We start from the raw sequence: 24,418 nt of genomic DNA on the forward strand, positions 1-24,418 counted from the left end.
ATGAGCTAATCCATGGAAAGTGCTTAGCACAGAACCTAATAAAAATATCTTATCAATATTAGCAGCTATTGATCCATATGGCTTTAAAATATTTAAAACCATCTATCACTTAAGCTTTCTAGTTACCCTCCTTTATTCTAAGTCTTTCCAATATAACAATAACATTTCAAATAGGTGTGGTATTTATAATCAAAAAGAGTACTTGCCCATCTGTCGTCACATAGGACATTCCTTGTAGTTTGGAACTCAAACCTCAGACTTGACTGGATCTATATCAGGATCTATCAGGATCTATCTACCATGTCAACACTATCATGGAGCTAAAAAGAGGGCTGGGGAGCTTAGGTAGTAGAAGGCAAGTGGGATGGGGAAAACACATTAATCATACATTAATGGGGGAATCATACATTAGTGGGTGCCATATATTTGAACACAGTATGTTCAATGGTAATAAATATTACAGGGGAAATGAAGTCAAGGTGAAAGGGACACCTAGAGCCAGGGGAGGGATTTTAGGGTGGTCAGGGAGGACTTCCCCAGCAAAGGAACCTTAGAGTGGAGTTTCTCAGGAGGTGAGAGAACAGGCCGAGTGGCTATCTGGGGAAAGGCATTTCAGGCAGAAGGCACAAGCAAGGGAGTGTGGCTGAATTTCAAACAACACGTTATTTACAAAACCAGGTGCCAGGTGAGATTGGCCCATGGGTTGCAGTTGGCTGGGCCCTCATCCAAGTTCCCCACCTGCCTTCTTTAACTCTTCTCTGGTTCTCTGCTGGCCACTAGCAATTTCCCTATCTCTGCAGATATTACAGCCTCAGTTATCTCATAGAGACTGCTCAATACTTTCTGTCCTTTCGATGGGACGAGTAGCAGGATTAAAAATAAGGTTTCTTCCGGTAAAGATTATTGTTGTTGTTTTTTGCTGCTAAGTGGTGTCCGATTCTTTTGCCACCACATGGACCGTAGCCCACCAGCTCCTCTGTTCATGAGATTTCCCAGGCAAGAATACTGGAGTGGGTTTTCATTTCCTTCTTCAGGGGATATTCCTGACCCAGGGGTTGAACCCATGTCTCCTGCTTGGCAGGCAGATTCTTTACCACTGAGCCACATGGTAAAGATTATAAGTATCATCTTTATAGTAATTCTGTCCAAATTCATGGTAAAGATTGCGTGCATGTACCATGAAATATATATTTAGCTAGCAAATCCATGAAGAATACAAAGCATACCTCTACTCTCTTATCGCTTTTCATAATAGTCCCTAAAGATACACCCTAAATAAGCAAGGGGTCTATGTTTGAGCAATCAATGTACCAAACATTTATAAAGACAATAAAAGGGGCTTGTTATCTGGAACTTATATTTAGTATATAGTTTCACCTCGTGGACTCTTAATATAATGTTGACTGAACCCTGGGTTTCAAATGTTAAATAAGCTATTAATATGTCCCAGAAATACAAATCTAAAGTTTTAATCCCTAAACTGTTGGGCCCAAGGAATATTTGATGTTTGGATTTGTACAGTGAGCTGACAGAGGTAAACACAGGCAGCTATGAATGGAGTCAAGTGTCATGGAGTGGAAAGAACACACTGGGGCTGGCAGTCAGTGACCTAAGAGCTCATCCTTCCTGACACTGGCTGTTGGTATGATACTAGGGTGTTGGTATACTTACTAGGTAAGTTGCCTCCAGATCTCTTACATAGTTTTCCCCACATATCAAAGTGCCTGGTAAATTGTGTAAGGGGTTATAAAAATGCTCGATGTGGTTGATCTTTCTAGTCCTGAATTCTCCATTTCTTTATTTCTCAATAAGAAAAAAGCAATGACTTCCTTTTAATTAGCAATTTACCCTCCTTTAAGGTTCCCACAGGGACAACCCTATAGTACAACCACACTTGGCCAAAACCTATGGATCGAGAGCCTGGATGGATAAACCAACTCATGCCCCAGTGAGTGAAGGTCACTCAGTCATGTCTGATTCTTCACAATACCATAGACTATACACTCCATGGAATTCTCCAGGCCAGAATACTAGAGTGGGTAGCCTTTCCCTTCAGGGGGATATTCCCAACCCAGGGATCAAACCCAGGTCTCCTGAATTGCAGGCAGATTCTTTACCAGCTGAGCCCCAAGGGAAGCCCCAGGAAGGGGTCATTTAATGCTCTGACCCCAATCTGTTAAAAAAAAATGCTACACATTATTATCATATTTACGTTATTATTAAGTTGTTATATTTAAGTAAGTAAACTTCTGAAATAAACTATATTACATTTTCTAAAGAACATTCCCAGAATTCCAAGGATGAAATACAGCAAACATCATATTATTTGCTAAGAGTGAATCTGAAAGTTGTTTTCTAGGTTCCAGAAAATCAAAGAACTAACATAACAAGTAAATATTTCTAGGGAAGTAGCATTTTTGGGAAGTCAACTATTTGACTTTCACTTTGGGATATTTCCTGATACTCTGTGTGTAAAATCTGTCAAAATTTTTATGCTTACCACTAATTATTATACATTGATAGTGGTCAAGCCTCTTTGCTTGCTGGGGAAGGGAACAACTGTATTTTCTTCTCTGAAATAGGACAGTATGAGTATTTGCAGCTGGCCAAGAAGGAAAGGAGATTTCTAGATGGACAAATTAGTGATTCCATATGCAAAATGAAGTGCATTCTCTTTCCCTTAAATACAAAATATTACACATTACTAAAGACATTTATTAAAACTATCTAATTTTCCAAAAAGATTAGGGACCTAGGATATCTTCAAACCATATGATACCACTTATATGTGAATCAAACAAAAATGGTACAAATGAACTTACTTACAAAATAGTGTCACAGATGTAGAAAACAGATTTCTGGTTAGCAAGGAAGAAAGAGAGGCAGGGATAAATTGAGAGACTGGGATTAACATATATACACTACTATATATAAAATAGGTTACTAATACATGAACTGACAACTTCCAGATGTACCAGCTGGGTTTTAAAGAGACAGAGGAAACAGAGAACAAATTGCCAACATTTGTTGGATCATGGGGAAAGCAAGGGACTTCCAGAAAAAACATCTGCTTCACTGACTATGCTAAAGCCTTTCACTGTGTGGATCACAACAAACTATGGAAAATTCTTAAAAAGATGGGACTACCAGACCACCTTACTTGTCTCCTGAGAAACCTGTATGTGGGTCAAGAAGTGACAGTTAGAACCAGACATGGAATAGACTGCTTCAAAATTGGGACAGGAGTACAACAAGGCTCTATATTGTCACATTGCTTATTTAACTTAGATGGAGCACATTGTGTGAAATACCAGGCTGGATGAATCACAAAATAGAATCAAGATTGCTGAAAAAAATATCAACAACCTTAGACATGCAGATGATGCCACTCTAATGGCAGAAATTGAAGAACTAACGAGTCTCTTGATGAAGGTGAAAGAGGAGAGTGAACAAGCTGGTTTAAAACAACATTCAAAAAACTAAGGTCATGGCATCCAGTCTCATCATTTCATTACAAATAGAAGGAGAAAATGTGGAAGTAGTGACAGATTTTATCTTCTTGGTCTCCAAAATCACTGTGGATGGTGAGTGCAGCCATGAAATTCAAAGATGCTTGCTCCTTGGAAGGAAAGCTATGAGAAACTGAGACAGCATATTAAAAAGAGATGTCACTTTGCTGACAAAGGCAAATATAGGCAAAGCTATGACTTTTCTACTAGTTATATATGGATGTGAATTGGACTATAAAGAAGGCTGAGTGGTGTAGAATTGATGCTTTCAAACCGCGGTGCTGGAGAAGCCTCTTGAGAGTTCTCTGGAGTGCAAGGAGATCAAACTAGTCAATCCTAAAGGAAATCAACCCAGAATATTCATTGGAAGGGCTGATGCTGAAGCAGAAGCTCCAATACTTTGGCCACCTGACGAGAAGAGTCAACTCATTGGAAAAGACCCTGATGCTGGGACAGATGGAAGGGAACAAAAAGAGAAGGAAGCAACAGAGGGTGAGATGGTTAGACAGTATCACCAACTTAATGGACATGAATTTGAGCAAACTCCAGGAGACTGTGGAGGACAGAGGAGCCTGGTGTGCTGAGTCCACGAGGTTGTAGAGTCAGACATGACTTAGTGACTGAACAATAGCAACAACAACAATAGCACTGTATAGCACAGGGAACTCTATTCAATACTCTCTAATGACCTATATGGGAAGAGTCTTAAAAAGAATGGATATATGAATACACACAACTGATTCACTTTGGTGTACAGCAGAAACTTATACAATATTGTAAAACAACTATACTCTAATAAAAATGAATCTAAAAAAATTAAAAAACCATTGATGATAGCATCCAGAATAAGAAATAATTTAACAAAATATGAGTAAAACAATAATATATTGTTGAGAAAACTTAATAAAAGCATAAATGAGAGATATACCATGCTCACAGTTTGGAAGACTCAGTATTAAGATATCAGCTCTTCTCAAATTGATCTATAGGTTCAACATGATCTCAACTGAAATCACAACAAGCAATTTTGTGGAAATCGACAAGCTGAAGCTAAAATTTATACAGAGATGGAAAAGACTTGGAATAGTCAAAACACTTTTGAAAGAGAATAAAGATGCAAAGCTTGTATTTCCAGATTTCAAAATATTTTATAAAAGTCAGAGATGAAGACTGTGTGGCATTGGCTTAAGGATAGATAGATAAGTTTATAGGATAGAACAACTGACTCACACATTTGTGATCAATTGATTTTTGTCAAAGGTGTCAAGGTATTTCAATGGAAGAAAGAGTCTTTTCAACAACTCATGCTGGAAAAAGTGTATATACCAATGGGGGGTGACCTTAGACCCCTATCTCACACAGTACACAAAAATCAACTTTGAAGTGAATTGTAGCCCTGAATTTACCTGAAAAAAAATATATGAAAAAAATTTAAAAAGCACAGAAAAAACTGACTGTGACCATGAGGAGGCAAAAATATCTAAAGACACAAAAAGCATACACTGTAGAAAATAAAAGTGATAAACTGACTTTCATTAAAATTAAATACTTCTGCTCCTAGGAAACAACATGAAGAAAATGAAAAGTAAAGTTACAGACTGGGATATTGGCAATGCATATATCTAAGGATTCTTATTCACAATATAAAATGTACTGTTACAATGAAAAGACACAAAGCAATTAAAATGTAGGCAAAAAAATGGGATAACACTTCACAAAAGAAGATATACAAATGGCCAACAAGTGCATGAATAACAAGTGTTCCACATCATTAATCAAAAGTAAAATGTAAATATAAACCTCAATCAGATATATCTATAGAGCATGAAAATAGCTAAAATTAAGAAGGCTCACAATACCAAGTATTTCTAGGGTTAGGGAGCAACTGGCCCTCTTATACATCCTCGGTGAGATTGTAAAATGTTACATTCAGGAAAATAGTTTGGCATTCTCTTACAAAGTTAAATAGTTTCCACATGATCCAGCAATAACTCTACTAGGTATTTATCAAAGAAAAACTTATGTTCATATAAAGGTTTGTACATGAATGCTCATAGCAGCTTTTCTCATAATTTAAAATAGAAAAAAAAAATGCCTCCAAACAAATGAATGGGTAAATAAAATTAGCATATCCATACAATGGATGCATATACAAATAAAGCTCAAAAAATTATGAGTAAAAACAGTCTAGATGCAAGACTGTATACTATTAATGTATGATTTTATTTATATGGGATTCTAGCAAAGGTAAAAATAATCCATGAATGTATGATTTTATTTGTATGGAATTCTAGCAAAGGTAAAAATAATACATGTTAGAAAGCATAAAGGTTGCTGGGGCTGAAGGTAAAGGGGACTGACTGCAAGTGGGCCTGAGAAGCCTCCATGGTGAAGTAGAAATGTTCTCTATCTTGACTCTGATGCACTCAGGCGCATACATTTTATCGCATATAATTTGAACCCCAAAGAGATAACTAAAGCATCCAAATCAACAAATTCTATAGACATTTGGCAAATGCAGAAAGTAAAACACACGATGAACATAAAAGCATAAACACATGTATTCCAGAAGGAGTGTAAAATATGAGCATAATTGTGGACAGGAGAAACTGCATGGCTACTTTAGATATTAAGCTGCTGATGTGACATGTGTGTTACTGAGTTTGCCTAAGCTGATTTGGTGGTGTAGGTTTGGATTTTGAGATTTTGATGACCAGTCTACTATGTTCTAAAGCAGGGCTTACTCCTTATTTTACTAGGACATAGGACACTTCTTCAAGCATCTTCATTGTACTGTCTTAGTTATTCAGTAGGACACAGTGTTCAGATACCATCTGATTTTTATCCTCTAAATCTTAGGTAGGTGGGGCTTCCCAGATGGCTCTAGTGATAAAGAACCCAGTTACCAATGCAGAAGACATGAGAATCACAGGTTTGATCCCTGAGTTGGGAAGATCCGCTGGAGAAGGGCATGGCAACCCACTCCAGTACTCTTGCCTGGAGAAACTCACTGATAAAGGAGTCTGGCTGGCAACAGTCCATGAGGTCACAAAGGACTGAAGCAACTTAGCACGCATGCATAGGCTGGTGGAAGACAAGTACATAAATGACTCTAGTACAGTAAAAGTGTGGAACTTTCCATGAGAGAGTAAAAACTGCACAGCTTAATTTTAGAAAGAAAAAACTTCACAAAAGAGATGACCACTTTAGCTCAGTCTTAATGGGTCACATTGAATATGAAAATATTTAATTTGCAGGGAGGTTTGGGAAGGCATTCAAGAAAGAAGGTGCTCCATGACAAAAGCTACCAAGATGAGAAATATCTAGGCAGGTAATTTCTTAGCTGGAAGCTGGGGTGCTTAAAGGAGGAGATAAAACTGGAATCTCAGCTGGAGTTTCAATTCATCCCATAACTGGCTTGGAACTTCTGACGTTTTTTAAAAAAAGGCAGTTAGTGACAAGCGCAGAGCTGAGGAGTAGAAACAGCAGTCTGGTAGCATGTCTAGAATGGATGAATGTGGAGTGAGACTAGAGGCCGTGCGTGCACGCGTGCACACCCAGGCATCTCTGACTCTTTTGCAACCCCTTGGGTGGTAGCCCACCAGGCTCCTCTGTCCATGGCATTTCCCAGGCGAGAATACTGGAGTGGGTTGCCATTCCCTTCTCCAGGGGATCTTCCTGACCCAGGGGTTGAACCGTGTCTCTGAGTAGAGGTAGAGACACCCATTAAGAGACCATTTCAACGGCTCAGGTGGGACAACTGAACCAGGAGAGGAGCAAGGAGGATCTCAATAAGAAAGTAGAATTGAGACATTGTGAAGGTGGAAACACTGGGACAAACTGTACCTGGGTGATGACGAAGAGGAAGCATAGTCCCACAATGCCAAGGCTGGGTGCCCATCAGGGGTTCAACCAGTGCTTCCCCCTCCAGCTGTTAACCTCGTGACACAGCACCACGACTGTCAGAGCCCACTGACGTGTCCGCCCATCAGGAGGGCCACAGCAGAGCCACACACGGCGGCTGGAGATGCTGATGCGGCACTCGCTGCACCCGAACACCAAAACAGCCGCCACAGTTTACCAGGTGGAAAACCAAGAGGACAGCCTTCCAAAAACCTAATTGGGAATTGTGGCTCATCCAGGAATTTGGCATATGAACTTAGGTGAGTGGCTCTCCTTACTGAGCTTTTGAATCCCCATCAGTAAAAGAGAGACAAACACCTCTATCTGTGCTTGTCACTCATGTTTTTCTGCGAGATCCATGAAACATTTTGGAAATGGAAAAGCCCTGTGTAAAGAGGAATTACTAATATTACAGTCACTGTCCTCTACAAGCAGTCTCCTCCATCCTCAGCTTTATACAGATCCAAGTATTACTAGCATCTGACCCGAAACCTGTATCTGTATCCATCCCTCTCCATATCCTATCTCTTTTTTTGTTTCTCTGATCCTGGAATTGTGTGATATTTAGAAAGAGGATTACCCTAAAGCTTTCTCCCAAATGCCACCAAGTCTCTGCCAGACACCCAATCTATACCACCTTCTCTTTTCCACAATGAAAGGAAATTTAAATATTTTGATGTTATTTGAATATTTGAAATGCTACTATGGCAACATTCTCAGATACTTTCTTAATCTCAACAATTCCCAGGTCTTGGGGGCCTGTCAACACTGATCCCTGAAATTCATTACCTTCACTCTCCTCTCTGAAGCATTAAATATCTCCTAGTTTCAAACACTAAATAAACAGCAGTGATCTGTTCTGACTCTGAATAAACCAACACAAAACTTTGTGTTGGATTTATTGAAATGTAGTTTGCTGATCTCCAAGTTCTCCCCGTCCTGAAAGATTTTCCAAGGAAATTTTACCAGATGATTTCAGAATGTAACCTAACCCCCACATTAGGTGGGCCTCCACAGCTTTCCCGAGATGCATAGTACCAGCACTCTTCATATTATGGAGCAAATGCTGAGTGCCAAAGAACTGATGTTTTCAAACTATGGTGCAGGAGAAGACTCTTGAAAGTTCCTTGGACAGCAAGGAGACCAAACCAGTCAATCCTAAAGAAAATCAACTCTGAATATTCTCTGGAAGGAGTGATGCTAAAGCTGAAGCTCCAATACTTTGGCCACCTGATGTGAAGAGCTGACTCACTGGAAAAGGCCCTGATGCTGGGAAGGATTGAGGGCAAGAGAAGAAGGGGGTGACAGAGGATGAGATGCTTGGATGGCATCATCGACTCAATGGACATGAGTTGAGCAAACCCTGGGAAATAAGGACAGGGAAGCCTGCCTGCAGTTCATGGGGTTGCAAAGAGTTGGGACACAACTGAGCAACTGAACAACAATAACAATCTGTCTCTTCACCAGAGCCAAGGCTGTCATAGATTAGGTTTATGACAAGGAAGTGGAAGCTCGAGGTCCTGGCTCTGGGGCTTTCAAGCTGACTCACCTCACATGAAAATTAGAGAAAATATGCATCGCATCTCACAGGAATGGGAAGCTAACACACAGGAAAAAAGTTCCGTGAACAACACAGCAACTCACAGATATAAGCTTTTATAAAACGGCAAAGAGAAGAGATTCCACTGTGACTTTAAGAGGATTTCCAGTGAGAAGGGAACATTTCTCTCTTAAAACAAACAAAAAAACACTTGCTTATAACAATATTTTTCAAGGAACTCAGCTCAGATGGTCCAGGAAACACATTATGGTCTACTGTAGCATGCAAATTCATTGCTCAGCACATTATGGAAACACAAATATAATCACGATCTCCTAAGCCTTGCAGGTTCTGATTTGGGCTTCTCCTTCTTTTTTTCCTTTCTTTTTCTTTTCCTTTTCTTTCCTATTTTCTCCTTCCTTTCATCTACCTCCTCTTTTATATTATACCATGGTATGGAGAAATTAAAGTAGCTTTTCTCTAACATAAAGGAGCTTTTCTCTAACATAAATGTGATTTATTTCATTTTTAAAAATCTTTTTCCTTAATGGGTTAAATGCCAAATCCTTAAGAACTTCTCGAGGTAACAAAAGATAATTGTTTTAAGCCACAGAGGTATATTTTCCATCAGTGCCTAACTAAAAAAATTGGAAATAAATGAAAGCCCATGTAAAAGCTGAATCCAAGTCCTCACTTGGCAATTATTCAGCCCTTGGAAATTTCCAGGCTCTTTGCAATCATTAATTAATTAGTGAAGATGACATTCCACTTTACTGAGGCTGAGAGCGTGACATAAAAAGGTCTAGAGGCTTTCCTCAAGCTGAAAGAAGAATGTCAAGGGAGGAACTGGGATTAGAGTTAGGAGCTCATTTCTCAAGCCAAGAGTCAGATCGCTTAGCCAAGCCCAGTCACTATTTGAGACAATAGGGTCCTCTATGAACAGGTGCAGTTGAATACAGTAGTGTTCTGCTCAAAGATCAACTGTGAAAGAGACCACCCCTTCATCCATCAATGCCCTCCAACACACACAGACAATATCTGTAGCTTCATCAGCCTCTTTCCCATTTCCCCAAACAAAGACAGATGGCTAAGTATCAACCTCTAATCACTCTCCTTAATAATCACTGCAAAAAGTACATGATTTGATTTTCATTTTTAAATGTACAGTATGATGTTAAAACATATGAGATTGTTGAAAAACAAATATTTCAGATTTTTTTTTTGTTAACAACAAGAAATCTACTGATATCCAGGATCTTCAATAATGGAATAGATCACCTTGAATAATTATCTTATTCCAATAAGGAAAATAAAGTTTCAAGCTTTCTGGAGAGTGGTTAATAGAAATTCATTCAAGTAAGTTGATGAAGACAGGACCAAATAACCAGTGATGTGTCTGGACCTAATAGTTTAGCTCCAGGTCTTGCAGTGGGCGCGGATTCTTTTTCCTACTCCACTGGATTGCGTCCAGATTGCCAAGAGACACGGTGGGAAAACAGGAAACTTGAATTTGGGTTCAGTACTTCTCACCAGGTCATTCTCTCCACCTAGACATACTTTTGCTCTGTCTCATGTCTGTTTCCCCAGGTTGGGTAATAGGATCATTAAACAACTCAGGCCTGAGTCTCCTGCCCTTAGGATGATCACCCAGTAATCCCATTACAGTCAGGGTGTTTCAGACAGGACAAAACTGCATAGCTATTTGACCTTAAACAGTGAAGGCCATTGTCTCAACCTAAACTTTCAATCTTCTATAGGAGAATTTGTTGTGGTTGTCCCAAAGTGAGGTAAAGTTGAATAACCTCATTTTTTTCTGAACAGGTCACTTCAGGGCCAGGAGGGATGAAAACAAATATACTGCAATGTTAACAAAGGGCAAGGCTGCCCAGGTTGGCTATTTTGGGCAATATTAAAAAAAAAAAAAAAAAAACAAAAACCAGAAAACCCTTAATAACATTTCTTTTCATAAAGAGATTTTTCAAAAGAAAGCCTGTCCAAGAGTACTGTCTCAAAAGCACTTAACACTTTTGCTTGGAGTGTTTATGATGGAAAATGATCATGGCTGGTTTACTTCCGTGTAATGGGCATTCATAAGATAGATGGATACCTCTAGCTATCCTCAGCCCTCACCTGCTAGGAAGGATTCCTTACCCCTAAGGAACCTAAAATCCATCTGCACCAGAGCTGATGCTTTCATATAAGAATAGTGATTGAATAAACTCCCTGGAAGAGTGAGGACCTCACTAATTTTTGTTATAATGTTGAAAATACAAATGGATATGTCTCAAAATTGACAATCTCAAATGTGTAAAGGGTTAAATATATATGATACAAACTTCCAGCCACCCAGGTTACCAATGAACTTCTATTTAATCCAGGCTTCTCCAATTTCTGATTTCTCACAGTTCTGACTAAAGGGAAGGGAAAGCTTGGTTTTAACACAATGGCTGTAAAGTAGATTTGTTTCTCCATCTCACTCCTTCCAAGTAACTCTCCTTGGTTCCTCTTTTCATAATGAGAGGAAACATCATCATGTTGGTTCCAGCAGTCAAGAAAAACCCAAGCTGTAGGTGAGTAGGTGTGTACAGTATTATACGTTGCTTATTCATAAGAAGTTCATAACTAAACACACTGACTTAAAACTAATACAAGCTTGAAATTAAATCAAACAATAAATAAGAGAACTGTCATAAAGAAATTTTTTAAGTTGCCTAAAAGAATTAAAGGTTGGAGTGTAATATTTTTCCTGGAGGATCACTGATGTAGATAAACAAGGGCCACTATATTGCAGCCCCCTCCCAAAGAAAATGAGACAAGGAATCTTATTACCTTAGCCTCAGCTGTCTCCTGGGCCCTTATCCACTTGTTCTTCCCTAGCAGTCACTGTGGCACCAACTTCGCCTGGGTTGTGACCACCTTCACAAGAGCCCAATATGATAGCAGTTCATCTTGTGTTGCCCTGAGCACCTCTCACCTCCACACCTAGGGATTCCCTATCCCTGCTAAGACATCAGATGCTTCAGATCTATTTAGTGACCAAGTAAATGCAACATCTAACTGTGAGGAAGTCTCTAACCCACGGTAGAAGGCTTTGATCAACAGGAAACAAGAGCGGGAAAATAAATTAGTTTTCCTTCTTTCCCATGGAAGAGATTATCTTAAGCTGCTATGGTTCATATGGTCTTTTGGAAGCTGGTCCTTCAAAACTGAACAGTTAGTGGTACTTGATACTTAACAGAAGTCATATTGATAATACTCTCCCATATCCCCAAATAGGATCTCCCCATTTTCCTGCCTCTATCCAAGCACTTCCTTCAGACTGTACTTTCTAATGAAATAAAAGTAGAACATATATTAATACTTTTGCCTTAGGCTCTGCTTTCTGGGGAAGGCAGGCCGAGAAAGGTATCCTTTTATTCCCACCAATATGTTAATAAGTTTCCTACCTTTGGTTGCAGCGGTGGTACACAGGGGGCTGGAACAGGATCTGTGATATAGGTCTTCTTGGGACCAGCAACTGGATACATCCCAGCAGGGTTCTGGTTCCCAGGGCCAGAAGGAGTATACCCTTGTTCCCGCTTCCAGGTATTTGGATGGCCTTGTTGACCATAAGAAGGATCAGAGTCATTTTTGCCCCCATAGCCAGGCCCTACTGCACAATACGGTTCATAATAGCGTCCTTGGTTGGGAGCATACCCATAGCCAGGCTCAGGCTGAAGTCCTGGTGGTGGAACATATGCATAATCCATGCCTCCCCGTGTAGAAGGAGGTGGACCTTGCCCAGAGATAGGAACTGGTTGAGTGTGATAACCTTGGGCCCCTGGCCCTGAACCATAAAACTGTCCTGGTGAAGGAGCAGCCATGTAATGGGAGCTGGGCTGGGCTGACTTCACCTGCACATTGAAGGTAGGTCTTGAAGGGGTGGATGCTGTAGTGTAAGAAGCTGGGACAGGCTGAGGCTGGGGTTTTAGTGTTCCAATTGGAGCCACAGGGATTGGTCCAGCCTGGGGTGCAGGCTGTGGCTTCAGTGTAGACTTCTTAGTTGCTGTCAGAGGGGGTTGGTTTGGTATGACCATTCTCTTATGTCCTGTGACAGGGGTGGAGACTGGAGGAGAAGCTGTTGAACTAGTAGTGCCCTAAAGCAGGAGAGAGAAAAGGAAAAAAAAAAAAAAAAGACAAAGATTACGGCTAATGCAAAATAAATATACATAAATAAATATCAATAAATGTTATTATATTTTTGTATTAACTCTGAAAAACATAAAGAAGGCATGGCTCCTGCCATCTAAAAGTTCACAGACTAACACAAAAATCAATTGTGCTTCTGTGCAATGAACAATCCAGAAAAGAAACTAAGGAAACAATTCCACTTATAATAACATCAGAAAGAAAGAAAAAAATTAAAAAACTTAGGAAAAAAAAAAAACTTAACCAAAGAGGTGAAAGAATTACACATTGAAAAGCATAAAATACTGCTAATAAATTAAAGAAGACACAACTAAATGGAAAGACATGCAGTCTTCATGGATTGAAAGACAATATTGTAAATACATTAATACTATCCATAGTAATCTATAGATTTAATGTAATCCCTATAAAAATTCCAACTGAACTTTTCTGAAAAATGGAATCACAAGAGACTGAATAGCCAAAACAACCTTAAAAGAAGACTGAAGTTCCCACATGCAACTTCAAAATTTATTACAAAATTATAATAAGCAAACAATGTTCTACTGGCATAAAGACAAACATAGACCAATGAGATAGAACAGAGAACCCAGAAATGAACCCTTGCATACACAGTCTCTTGACTTTTGACTTGGGTGCCAAGATCATTTGATGGGGAAAGGACAGTTTTTACAATAAGTGGTGCTGGGAATACCGGACATCCGCATGCAAAAGAATGAAGCTGCACCCTTACTTTACACCATATACAAAGAATAACCCCAAATCAAAATGTAAGAGATAAAGCTCTTTTTTAAAAAAATAGAGGAAAAAAATTATGACAGTGGACCTGGTAATGACTTTTTAAGATACATACTGAAATATCAGAGCCAAGAGAAAATAAATTGAACAATGTGATCTCAAACAAACTGCCCAAAGCCTTGATCACCATCAAGTGCAATACTAGAAAAAGAGAGGGGAAGGGCTAAAGAGAGGAAACAAAAATAAAAGTGAGAAGCATTGAGAGGAATAAACATATACCCCTGGCACAATCAAAGAAATACTAAATTTAGGATCAGATTCCTGTTAAGAGTGATTTACTAAAGATAACACAAAAGCAGCCTTCTCCTCCCTTTATATCTTCTATTTCTATTGCAGTCATTTGTTCAATTCAAAAATATTTGCTGAATATCCTAAAAAGGACCTAAGAGCACAAAGATTAAGAGACCTTTTGCTTAACTGTGAGATGTCTTGGTTAGTCTGGGAATAAGTAAAGGCTTAGAAAAGGTCTGAAAATTCAAACATTCATCCTGAGGCACTGATCTATTAGGGATCTGTAAACATGCCAGTAACAGAATTTTAATTTTGCTCTTCCCTATTATGATTAGATTTGTTAATACAAAAATGAATAACTACACCCTATTTTGGTTGCTCATTAATCTCCAAATAAATTCCAATATGTATAAGAAGACTCCTTTGTATTATTCTAGTGTCGTTTATTCACACCAAGCCATTAGAGAGATATACATGGCAGGGGTGCAGATGCTGCTAACTGCTTTCTCATACACACTTCCCTTCTCCATTACTCAAAAGATTTCAGTTTTTTTAAGAGCAGTAATATGCTCACACTTCCCTAGAACTTTGCATGCAGGAGTTGCCATGTGATGCACCTCTGGCTAATGAGATGTATGCAAAGCATTTCTGGAAAAACTAGAGCTCTCCTGACATAGCATCATCCTTTCTTAGTTTTCCCCTTTCTTCCTTCCCTCCTGGGATGTGGCTGTGAGGCTGGAGATGGTACAGCTATCCTATTCTCACCATAATATCCAAGTAGATCTATTTAGATATATGGCTTTCTGAGGATAGCTTTATGATGATCTCAGCTAGAGATAAAGATTAAAACAATCCCAGGGACATTTGATTAACATATAGTGGTTCTCAGCTGGAAAGGGAATCACCTAGTGACCAGGGAGAGATCAGAAATGTGTGGCAATGCCTTTCATTGTCACAGTGATTAGGGGATGCTATTTTCATTGAGCAGGTAGAAGGTGAAAACACATCAGTGTTAAACTAAAGCGGACAACAGTGCCCCGTCAACAGATACTAAAAAACTCTTGAGTCACATTTCTTCCAGGAACCTGATTGTGATGTCCCCAGCTATCAACCGTGGAGGGTCACTGGTCCTTTCTAGGATCTTTCTTCTACAACACTCGTTTCTATTCACAATCAACTGCTCCCCGGCACGTCGGTCCTCTTGAATGTACAGGATGACAGTTCTGACTCTGCTTGCCCCAGACTATCATTTCGTCCCTAATGGCTTCTCTATACCCAAATAGACCTATATACACAGGACATTTATAAATCAGTTCCTTGGAAGGGGCTGGTTTCTGTGTGCTAGCATTTTTATTGGGTTCTGACTGTGACAGCTATCTTTTCCTATCATTTGTGATTTGTCTCAGTTGTAGTTTCCCAGAGATTTTGTAATCTTAGATTTAGTTTTCTGTTAAATTATAAGAAACTGTTGAATAGAGTTATCTTTTTTCCCCTTTTTGATAGCCTCTCATAGGGCCAATTTGCCATCTCCTTTTGTAATTTAAGTAACATGAAAATTCTTGTCATGGTGGAGTAGCATTTCCCTCTCTAGGAGGGTGGTCCCAATAGTACCCAATAGAAGATGTTATTTCCACATTAAGCAATTTGTTAAAATACATATCATGAAAAAACAGGCTTCCCTGGTGGCTCAGAGGTTAAAGCGTCTCCCCCCAGTGCGGGACACCCGGGTTCGATCCCTGGGTTTGATCCCTGGGTTGGGAAGATCCCCTGGAGAAGGAAATGGCAACCCACTCCAGTATTCTTGCCTGGAGAATCCCATGGACAGAGGATCCTGGTGGGCTATAGCCCATGGGGTGGCAAAGAGTCAGACACGACTGAGCAACTTCACTTTCACTTTCTTTCATGAAAAAACTCCAAAATAAATACTCAGTAAGATCCTGATATTCTGAAGAAGAGAGTACAGAAGATTCAGTTTGAACCTAAAAACATGCAAGGTTAGATTTTTTTAGTCAACCATGTCAATCTTAAAAAACTGTCTGCATGAATGGAATTGAATATAAGAACGAATAAAGCTTTTCTTTTCTTTGATGACTCAAGATCAGCAGAAACCCAGAGTTCCTATTTTAAACACTTTACAAATTCAACTATAAATGGAGACAGTGACGGAGCAACTGGGTTAATGGCAGGCATACTCTACACCGCAGCTGGAAAGGAGTCTGCCCCCAAAACAGACACTTAACAGTCACATACTTTGAAGATGAAAACCAGTCATATTTATAAAGTAAACAACAAAGAATTAATCCTAATCCTTAGAAGCAAGTTTTTTCAACCAATTTCTCTTCTTTCTTGGTGAACATGCACACATTTGCATACACATACACTGCTTAAAGATTCCTAAAGACTTTGAAGGAAGGCATCAGGGCACAATTTCAGGAGCCATTGCCTTCTTCTAGGAAACAGCTCACTAGATGAGAAGGATTCTCAAAACAATATTATAAATTCTGCTGTGTATGTGCCGGCATGTTTCTGAGTGTTTTCTATCTCATAGATACGTGTGTGAAAATAGCACACTTAGCTATAATTTTTTTTTCATTTGCAATTTAAAACTCTTTACCTCATTGGAGGTGGAAGGGGGTAAAGAACAGGAATCATTTTAAAGCATATTTATTTATGTTCTTTATGGTAAAAGAGAGCTATGGCAACACTTTCCTTGCCCACATATTCAATTAAATACATAGCGAATCTTTTCTACTTACTGGATTAGACACTTCCAAATATTTATTTTTGGCATTTCTTTTTCTTTTTTTGCAGGAATTCTTGAAGTTTTACCATGATTTAACATTTTAATTTTGAAAATCATGCACATTTTAAAGATCACACACATATATATTTTTTCCCTGAGGCTCGAATCTCTGTAGCAGTCTTCTAATATGGTTATTTGTCCATCAGTCATTTTCTAGGCTTCTTCAACATGGAAAGCTTGGCAAGGTTAATGGAAAGAGAGTAGTATCCCAGGATGAAGAGGGCATGTCTACATGCCCCCCCAGGAGTTTGTAGTCTGGAGGAAGGACTGCTAAATAATCAATAACTGGTGAATGGATGTCTCCACTACCAGAAAGAACTGGCTGTGGCCGCGAGATAAGAACAGACAAGGGGTTATAAGTGCACATCTTGTGCCCACCTTTGGGAGCAAGCCCTCAACTTCCTTTATGCCCAAAGTGGAATAACAACTAACATTCCTCTACCCCTCTCACCCATGACCCACCCATTCCCTAAACACACCCCCGCATGTGTACATGTGCGCACACGCTTCTAATCTACTCTATGACCATGCCTTCTACATTGTTCATTTCAGTTCAGTTCAGTCACTCAGTTGTTTCCAACTCTTTGCGACCCCATGAATTGCAGCACGCCAGGCCTCCCTGTCCATCACCAACTCCCGGAGTTCACTCAGACTCAAGTCCATCGAGTCAGTGATGCCATCCAGCCATCTCATCCTCTGTTGTCCCCTTCTCCTCCTGCTCCCAATCCCTCCCAGCATCAGAGTCTTTTCCAATGAGTCAGCTCTTCACATGAGGTGGCCAAAGTATTGGAGTTTCAGCTTTAGCATCATTCCTTCCAAAGAAATCCCAGGGCTGATCTCCTTTAGGATGGACTGGTTGGATCTCCTTGCAGTCCAAGGGACTCTCAAGAGTCTTCTCCAACACCACAGTTCAAAAGCATCAATTCTTCGGTGCTCAGCTTTCTTTACAGTCCAACTCTCACATCCATACATGACTACTGGAAAAACCATAGCCTTGACTAGATGGACCTTTGTTGGCAAAGTGATGTCTCTGCTTTTGAATATGCTATGTAGGTTGGTCATAACTTTCCTTCCAAGGAGTAAGCGTCTTTTAATTTCAAGTCCATTAGATGCAAAATATTCAGAACATGAAAGACTATTTCCATCCCCTCATTCTTACTGGACTTATTTCTCCACTGATCTCCAGTAGCATATTGGGCACCTACCCACCTGGGGAGTTCCTCTTTCAGTATCCTATCATTTTGCCTTTTCATATTGTTCATGGGGTTCTCAAGGCAAGAATACTGAAGTGGTTTGCCATTCCATTCTCCAGTGGACCACATTCTGTCAGACCTTTCCACCATGACCTGCCCATCTTGGGTGGCCCCACATGGCATTGCTTAGTTTCATTGAGTTACACAAGGCTGTGGTCCATGTGATCAGATTGACAAGTTTTCTGTGATTATGGTTTCAGTGTGTCTGCCCTCTGATGCCCTCTCGCAACACCTACCGTCTTATTTGGGTTTCTCTTACCTTGGACATGGGGTATCTCTTTACAGCTGCTCCAGCAAAGCACCGCCGCTGCTCCTTACCTTGGACAAGGGGTATGTCTTCTACATAAGCCCTTAATATCTCTGGCATCCCTGTGCTTTACCCTAGTCTCACTTTCTCTCTCTGAGTTCTGGCTTTCATCATCACTTTTCAGAGCTCTTTATAGTCATGATCTAACTTTATTTCTCTCCCATATCTCCTCAGTACTGTCACAGTGATATTACCTCTAATGTGAATACTTGATCCTGACTCTCTATTCATCTATATTTGCAAATGACTCTGCCTCATGTTGAACTCTTTTTATTATTCTCTCTCCCTTTTTAAATACACTGTATAAGGACTCTACAATCTAGCCCTTGCCTTTCTGTCCAGCCACCTCCCTATTTCCACCATCACTCACAGTATACATCCAATATTAGGCTTATGTAGAGATAAGAATAGACCATACACTCATGTGTCTACTCATATCTGTTAGCCAGGACCTCCTCCTACAATCTATGACTTGTTCTTTATAACTCTCCACTATGTTTCTCCTTTGTCGCTCAGACACAGCCATCTTCTGCTTGGCAGTTGCTACTAATTCTTCAAGTCTCTGATCAAGTGGTGCCTCTTCTGTAATGTCTTTTCAGAAGTCTAGAGATCTTCATTCAACAGTTACTATGTATTCACCCCTGTACCAGATTATAAACTGCTGGGGAACGGGGAGGCATCCTAAAATACTATCCTCTTCCCAATAGCTCACAGAGATTAACATGTTGATGATATTCACAAAATGCTTAATAGAAACATAAAAATGTGAAAAGACATAAAAATCATCTGGAAGGACTTCTATGGTACTTTAGTCATAGCCACAATGGGCTTAGTATGCTGCTGCTGCTAAGTTGCTTCAGTCGTGTCCAACTCCTAGCGACCCCATGGACCGCAGCTTTGTATGTGATATGAGCTCGCTCAGTTGTGTCCGACTCTTTGCGACCCCATGGACTGTAGCCCACCAAGCTCTTCCATCCATGGGATTCTCCAGGCAAGGATACTGGAGTGGGTTGCCATTTCCTTCTCAAGGGGAACTTCCTGACCCAGGGATCAAACCCGGGTCTCCTGCCTTGCATGTAGGTGCTTTACCATCTGAGCCACTGGGGAAGCCCCAGCTTTGTATAGACCTCCATTAAAGCAATTACCTTACAGTGTTTTAATAACTGACTTGCTTTTTCTATAAGTTGGGAAGAAGTCAAACTGCAAGCTGAAAGTGAAAGTGTTAGTCACTCAGTAGTGTCCGACTTTTTGTGACCCCATAGACTATAGCCTGCCAGGCTTCTCTGTACATGGGATTCTCCAGGTAAGAATACTGGAGTGGCTTGCCATTCTCTTCTCCAGGGGATCTTCATGACCCAGGGATTGAACCCGGGTCTCTCACATTCAGGCAGATTCTTTACCATCTGAGCCACCAGGTAAAATCAAATTATCATGGCCACAGATAGAAATTTGTCTTCTGTAATAAAGAGGGCACTCAAGAACGGCCATGTCTATTCAACAGTGATAGCAAAGACCCAGCCTCTTTATAGCTTTCTGCCAGAAGTACTTTTCCAATATTTTTATAAAAGTGCTACTGACAACTTGAGTCAACATGTTGCCCAATGGCCCCTGAATAATGATCCTTTTTATCTAACATAGGACCTCCTCTCCTCTCTATTAAATCTCTCCAGAATTATGCCCACAACTTGAAATACCTTCTCTGTATGAACACTCTCCTGAATTTCTATCTGCAGAACCCATCTATACTTGAAATAGCAGGTCCAAATATTCAACTGCCTATTTCATGTGTTTACTTGGATGTCTCAGACACTCTTCAGCCTCAAGATGTTAAAAACTGTTTCAGCATCTTCCTTGAATCTGCTTTTCATGCCTTTCATTTGGTTTTCTTGTCCATTCTGGTGTTTTCCAAATGAGAACACTAGGAGTCATTCTTGACCCTCTCCCTCACATCCCATTCAAGCATCAAATCCTGGTGATCCTATTCCCTAAATAGGCAACATCTACATTTCACCATTTCCTCTACTGTAAGCCAACTCCAAGACACTACACCACCTCTCACAAGGACTTATCCAACAGCACTCACTCTGGTCTCCCAGAGGCTATGCTTGTTCCCCTTTAATGAATCCTTCATTCTGTAGGAAGAGTTAAGTAAGAATGGGATGTGCATGCTCAGTTATGTTCGTGTGACTCCATGGACTATGGCCCACCATAGTGCTGGAATGTGCTGGAATTTTCCAGACAAGAATACTGGAGTGGGTTGCCATTTCCTACTCCAGAGGATCTTCCTGACTCAGGGATCAGACTCTCCTTTCTGGCATCTCCTTCACTGACAGGCAGATTCTTAACCACTATTGTCACCTGTAAGAGGGTACAGTGGTTTGGTGGTTTAGTTGCTAAGTCATGTCTGACTGATTGCAACCCCATGGACTATAGCCTGCCAGGCTCCTCTGTCCATGGGATTCTCTGGGCAAGAACACTGAATGGATTGCCATTTGCTTCTCCAGGGGATCTTCCCAACCCAGGAATCGAACCTGGGTCTCCTGATGCAGGCAGATTCTTTACCAATTGAGATACAAGGGAAGCCCGTAGATGGTATAGGAAGAGTGATTTCTCCCACATGCAGATCTAATCACATTACTTTCCTGCTGAAAAGTCTTCAGTACTTTAGTGGAGTGATTTGCACCTAGTCTATCTCTTCTGCCTCTCCTTGAGAGGTCAATGTCATGTCACTCTCTGACACTGACTTCCTTTCATAGTTGACATGCCAGACTCTCTGCCATCTCATGGATTATATCTCTGTGCTTCCCCACCTCTCTCTGGATTCTATATTGAGCTAATTTCTAAGAACCCTTGAAGTCTCAGCCTGAGTAGCAGTCCCCTCAGTGAACCATTGCCCAAATCCTCTGACACAGTGAGCACTGTATCTCTCTTCTACACGTAGCACGCTTGTGTATGTCTCTTTTCATAGGGTTAGAGACAGTCCCTTTTTACTGCTGCTTCTCATTGTCTTTTTCATATCATAGCACATAATAGGCATTTAACGAGTACTTGAATAAATGAATAATGGTCTCCCAAGAAAAATTCATTTCTCTTGTCAGATTACAAAAAAAAAAAAAAAGCAAAATATAAGGTACCTCATTTCTTTTATTACTTGACAATCAAGGAATTCTCATATGTTTAATGCATGCTTAATTACAGTAACCTCATTAGTCTCTTCTTCCCTCTAAATAATTTAAGGACTTTACTATTGGAATTTATTAATTACTACTATTTTTCAAAGCAGCATCTGAAGTGCTTATTTTCATTTTAATGGTCAGATTATATATATATGTAAGTTTTACTTGATATTCACGCAAATCCCCTACAGAAATAGTCAAGTGGCAAATTTTAAATAATTGTACCATGGAAAGAAAGAAACTAAAACATTTAAAAATAATCTTAACACATATTGAAAGGAAACATATTTTGAATTAACTATCAAATAACTATAATACCCCAATCCCGTAAAATTTAAATAATCCAAAGTATCTATTCAGCAAAATTTTACTGAAATTCCACTATGCGTTAGGCACTGAGCTAGTTGCTAAAGCCACAAGAAGACAAAAGGAATCAAAGTTGCTGCACTAAATAATTCTTCATTCAAATTTTTTACAAAAATGTTTGTAGTGAGCAAAAATGACTTCTATTTGGAATGAAAACTTTCTAAGGTAACAGAAAGAGAAAATATATAAAAGCTAAAGTCTGACATATACACAGCAACATAAAACTCAAATCCCCTTCCTTAAATTTGGTTCTAGGTATTATAAACACATGAAAATGCGCTTAAGATGTTAAATGAAAATGTAAATGTTAAATGAAAAATACAGAATGTGAAATCAATCATATGTACAATACAACTGAGGCTACACAGAATGGTATTTCCATATGGGCAAGGACTAGACAAACTATGGAAAGAGTGATGGTTGATTTGTTAGAAGATAGGGTTACAAATATTTCAGCTTCACTTTTCTTTTCATGACAGTTGTGTAAAGTTATTTGAACAAAACCTAGTGGCCATTTGTCACTTGGAGCTATGTATTTCGTCCATGTATCTTTGTGGCAGGAAAAACAATCTAAAATACCAACTGGTATTTTTTAAAAGATATAATAATAGTAAACACTTATAAAGCATTTACTCTGTGTACACATTTTGTATCCAAAGCAGTTTATACTTACTCCTTACAGGTACCCTTGGGACAGAATCTATTACTTATCCTTAGTTTCCAGGTGAAGATACTGAAGCATATGTATCTGAAACATGTATTTATACAAGGTTACAAAGCTAGCAAATGGCAGTCATAGGATTCAACCCAGGCAGCCTAGTTCTGTTCTATAGTTTGAAGTTTTAAAAACCATGCCACCTCTCTTCCCCGATGGCTCATGGGGTAAAGAATCCACCTGCCATGCAGAAGACACAGGCGACGTGGATTCGATCCTTGGGTCAGGAAGATCCCCTGCAGAAGGAAACGGCAACCAGCTCTAATATTCTTGCCTGGAAAATCCTATGGAGAAGGCTGGTGGCCTACAGTTCAAAGGGTTGCAAAGGGTTGGACACAACTGAGCAACTAAACACTATTATCATTCTTGGGTAAATAAAAAGTAAAATAAACCACATATGAGAAATTCATGTAAACAAACACAGAGGCCTTCTCAGTCTATGTGGGTTCAGAAAAATATTTCTGTGGAGAAGAAAACTAATGGAGTAAATGGTACAACAGACAGCAAGTGATATTTAGCATTGTTATCTGGGGAACAACAGAGGGACATGAACTGTATAAAATAAGAGTCCATGGTGTCAGGCAGCTGCTGTACTGCGTCAGTTGATTACTGCTGTGTGGAAAATGGATCAGAGGTTCCTCTTCTGACTTTAAAGCTATGCTCATTTTTGGGGGGCGGGGGGGGTGGGGCAAACACGATGAAGCCAAATGAAGGATTTTTACAGGCCAATTGTACTGCAGGAGGTGCATTTTCCAACTTCCATTCTCAGTTAAGGATACTGGCAGATAGAAATGCCCTAGAGGATGATCAATTAAATTGAAGGGTCCTGCAAATAAAATTCAGGATCAAAAAAATCCCAGCTTTGCCACTATTTAGAGCTGAGTGACACTGGAAAATTCATACTGTTTTCCCAGACTGACTCTAGCTGAACAACAAACAAGATCTAGGAATACTGTCATTTTATCCTCCTTTTCAAATGAGTAGTCTATCTTATTCTTCAAATAAAAGTCATTCTATAACAGCCCCCAAAAAAGGAGCTTCACTGCTCAAGACACAGACTTGAGGGGAGTATGCTCATGTCTCTTTTCCTTCTAATACTATCCTTATACAAAAGAAGTCATAAGGACATTCAAAACCCAGTGATGCCAAGAGTAAATTCTGAATATTTGCAATGAGTTTTACTGGCCAAAAAGAGCTTGATCTTATCACTAAAATTTTACACCAAGTAGGTACTTAATAAATCATGACGGGATAAATCAATGGACAGACCTGGTGTCTGAGTTTACATAGTGCAAGAAAAAAAAAAAAAAAAGAAACCCAAGCTTACCTATTTCAGTTATAATGCCATGCATCCCTCCCTTTTTTTTTTGGTACTTGTTTTTTGCTCAAGAAAAATTACTTACCATTTTCTCCAAGCCCTTAATATAGAAAATGACTTAATTTTGCATCTTGAGTCCCCTCACTGATTGCCTTCCAGTATTCAGGCTTTAATATCCATGGTTGCATTCCTTGCTCATTCCAGTCATACACTTTTCACTTGCTAGATAACCCCATCAGATAGAAAACAATCCAACAGACTAAGAGTACAATGTATGAATATGCTTCTATATATCCAGAAGTACTTTTCAA

The 24,418-nt window shown here is 39.6% G+C and overlaps 1 protein-coding gene across 1 annotated transcript in view; it reads right to left on the reverse strand.

Moving 5' to 3' along the window:
- LPP (LIM domain containing preferred translocation partner in lipoma) overlaps positions 1 to 24,418 on the reverse strand; it is a 750,332-nt gene that overhangs the window by 283,835 nt on the left and 442,079 nt on the right. Inside the window, exon 7 of the mRNA XM_042233292.2 lies at positions 12,399 to 13,088. Within this exon, the coding sequence (XP_042089226.1) occupies positions 12,399 to 13,088 (690 nt within the window). The remainder of the gene's footprint in view (positions 1 to 12,398; positions 13,089 to 24,418) is intronic.

This window comes from Ovis aries, chromosome 1 (genome assembly GCF_016772045.2).
Source record: "Ovis aries strain OAR_USU_Benz2616 breed Rambouillet chromosome 1, ARS-UI_Ramb_v3.0, whole genome shotgun sequence".
Classification (NCBI taxonomy): Eukaryota; Metazoa; Chordata; class Mammalia; order Artiodactyla; family Bovidae; genus Ovis; species Ovis aries.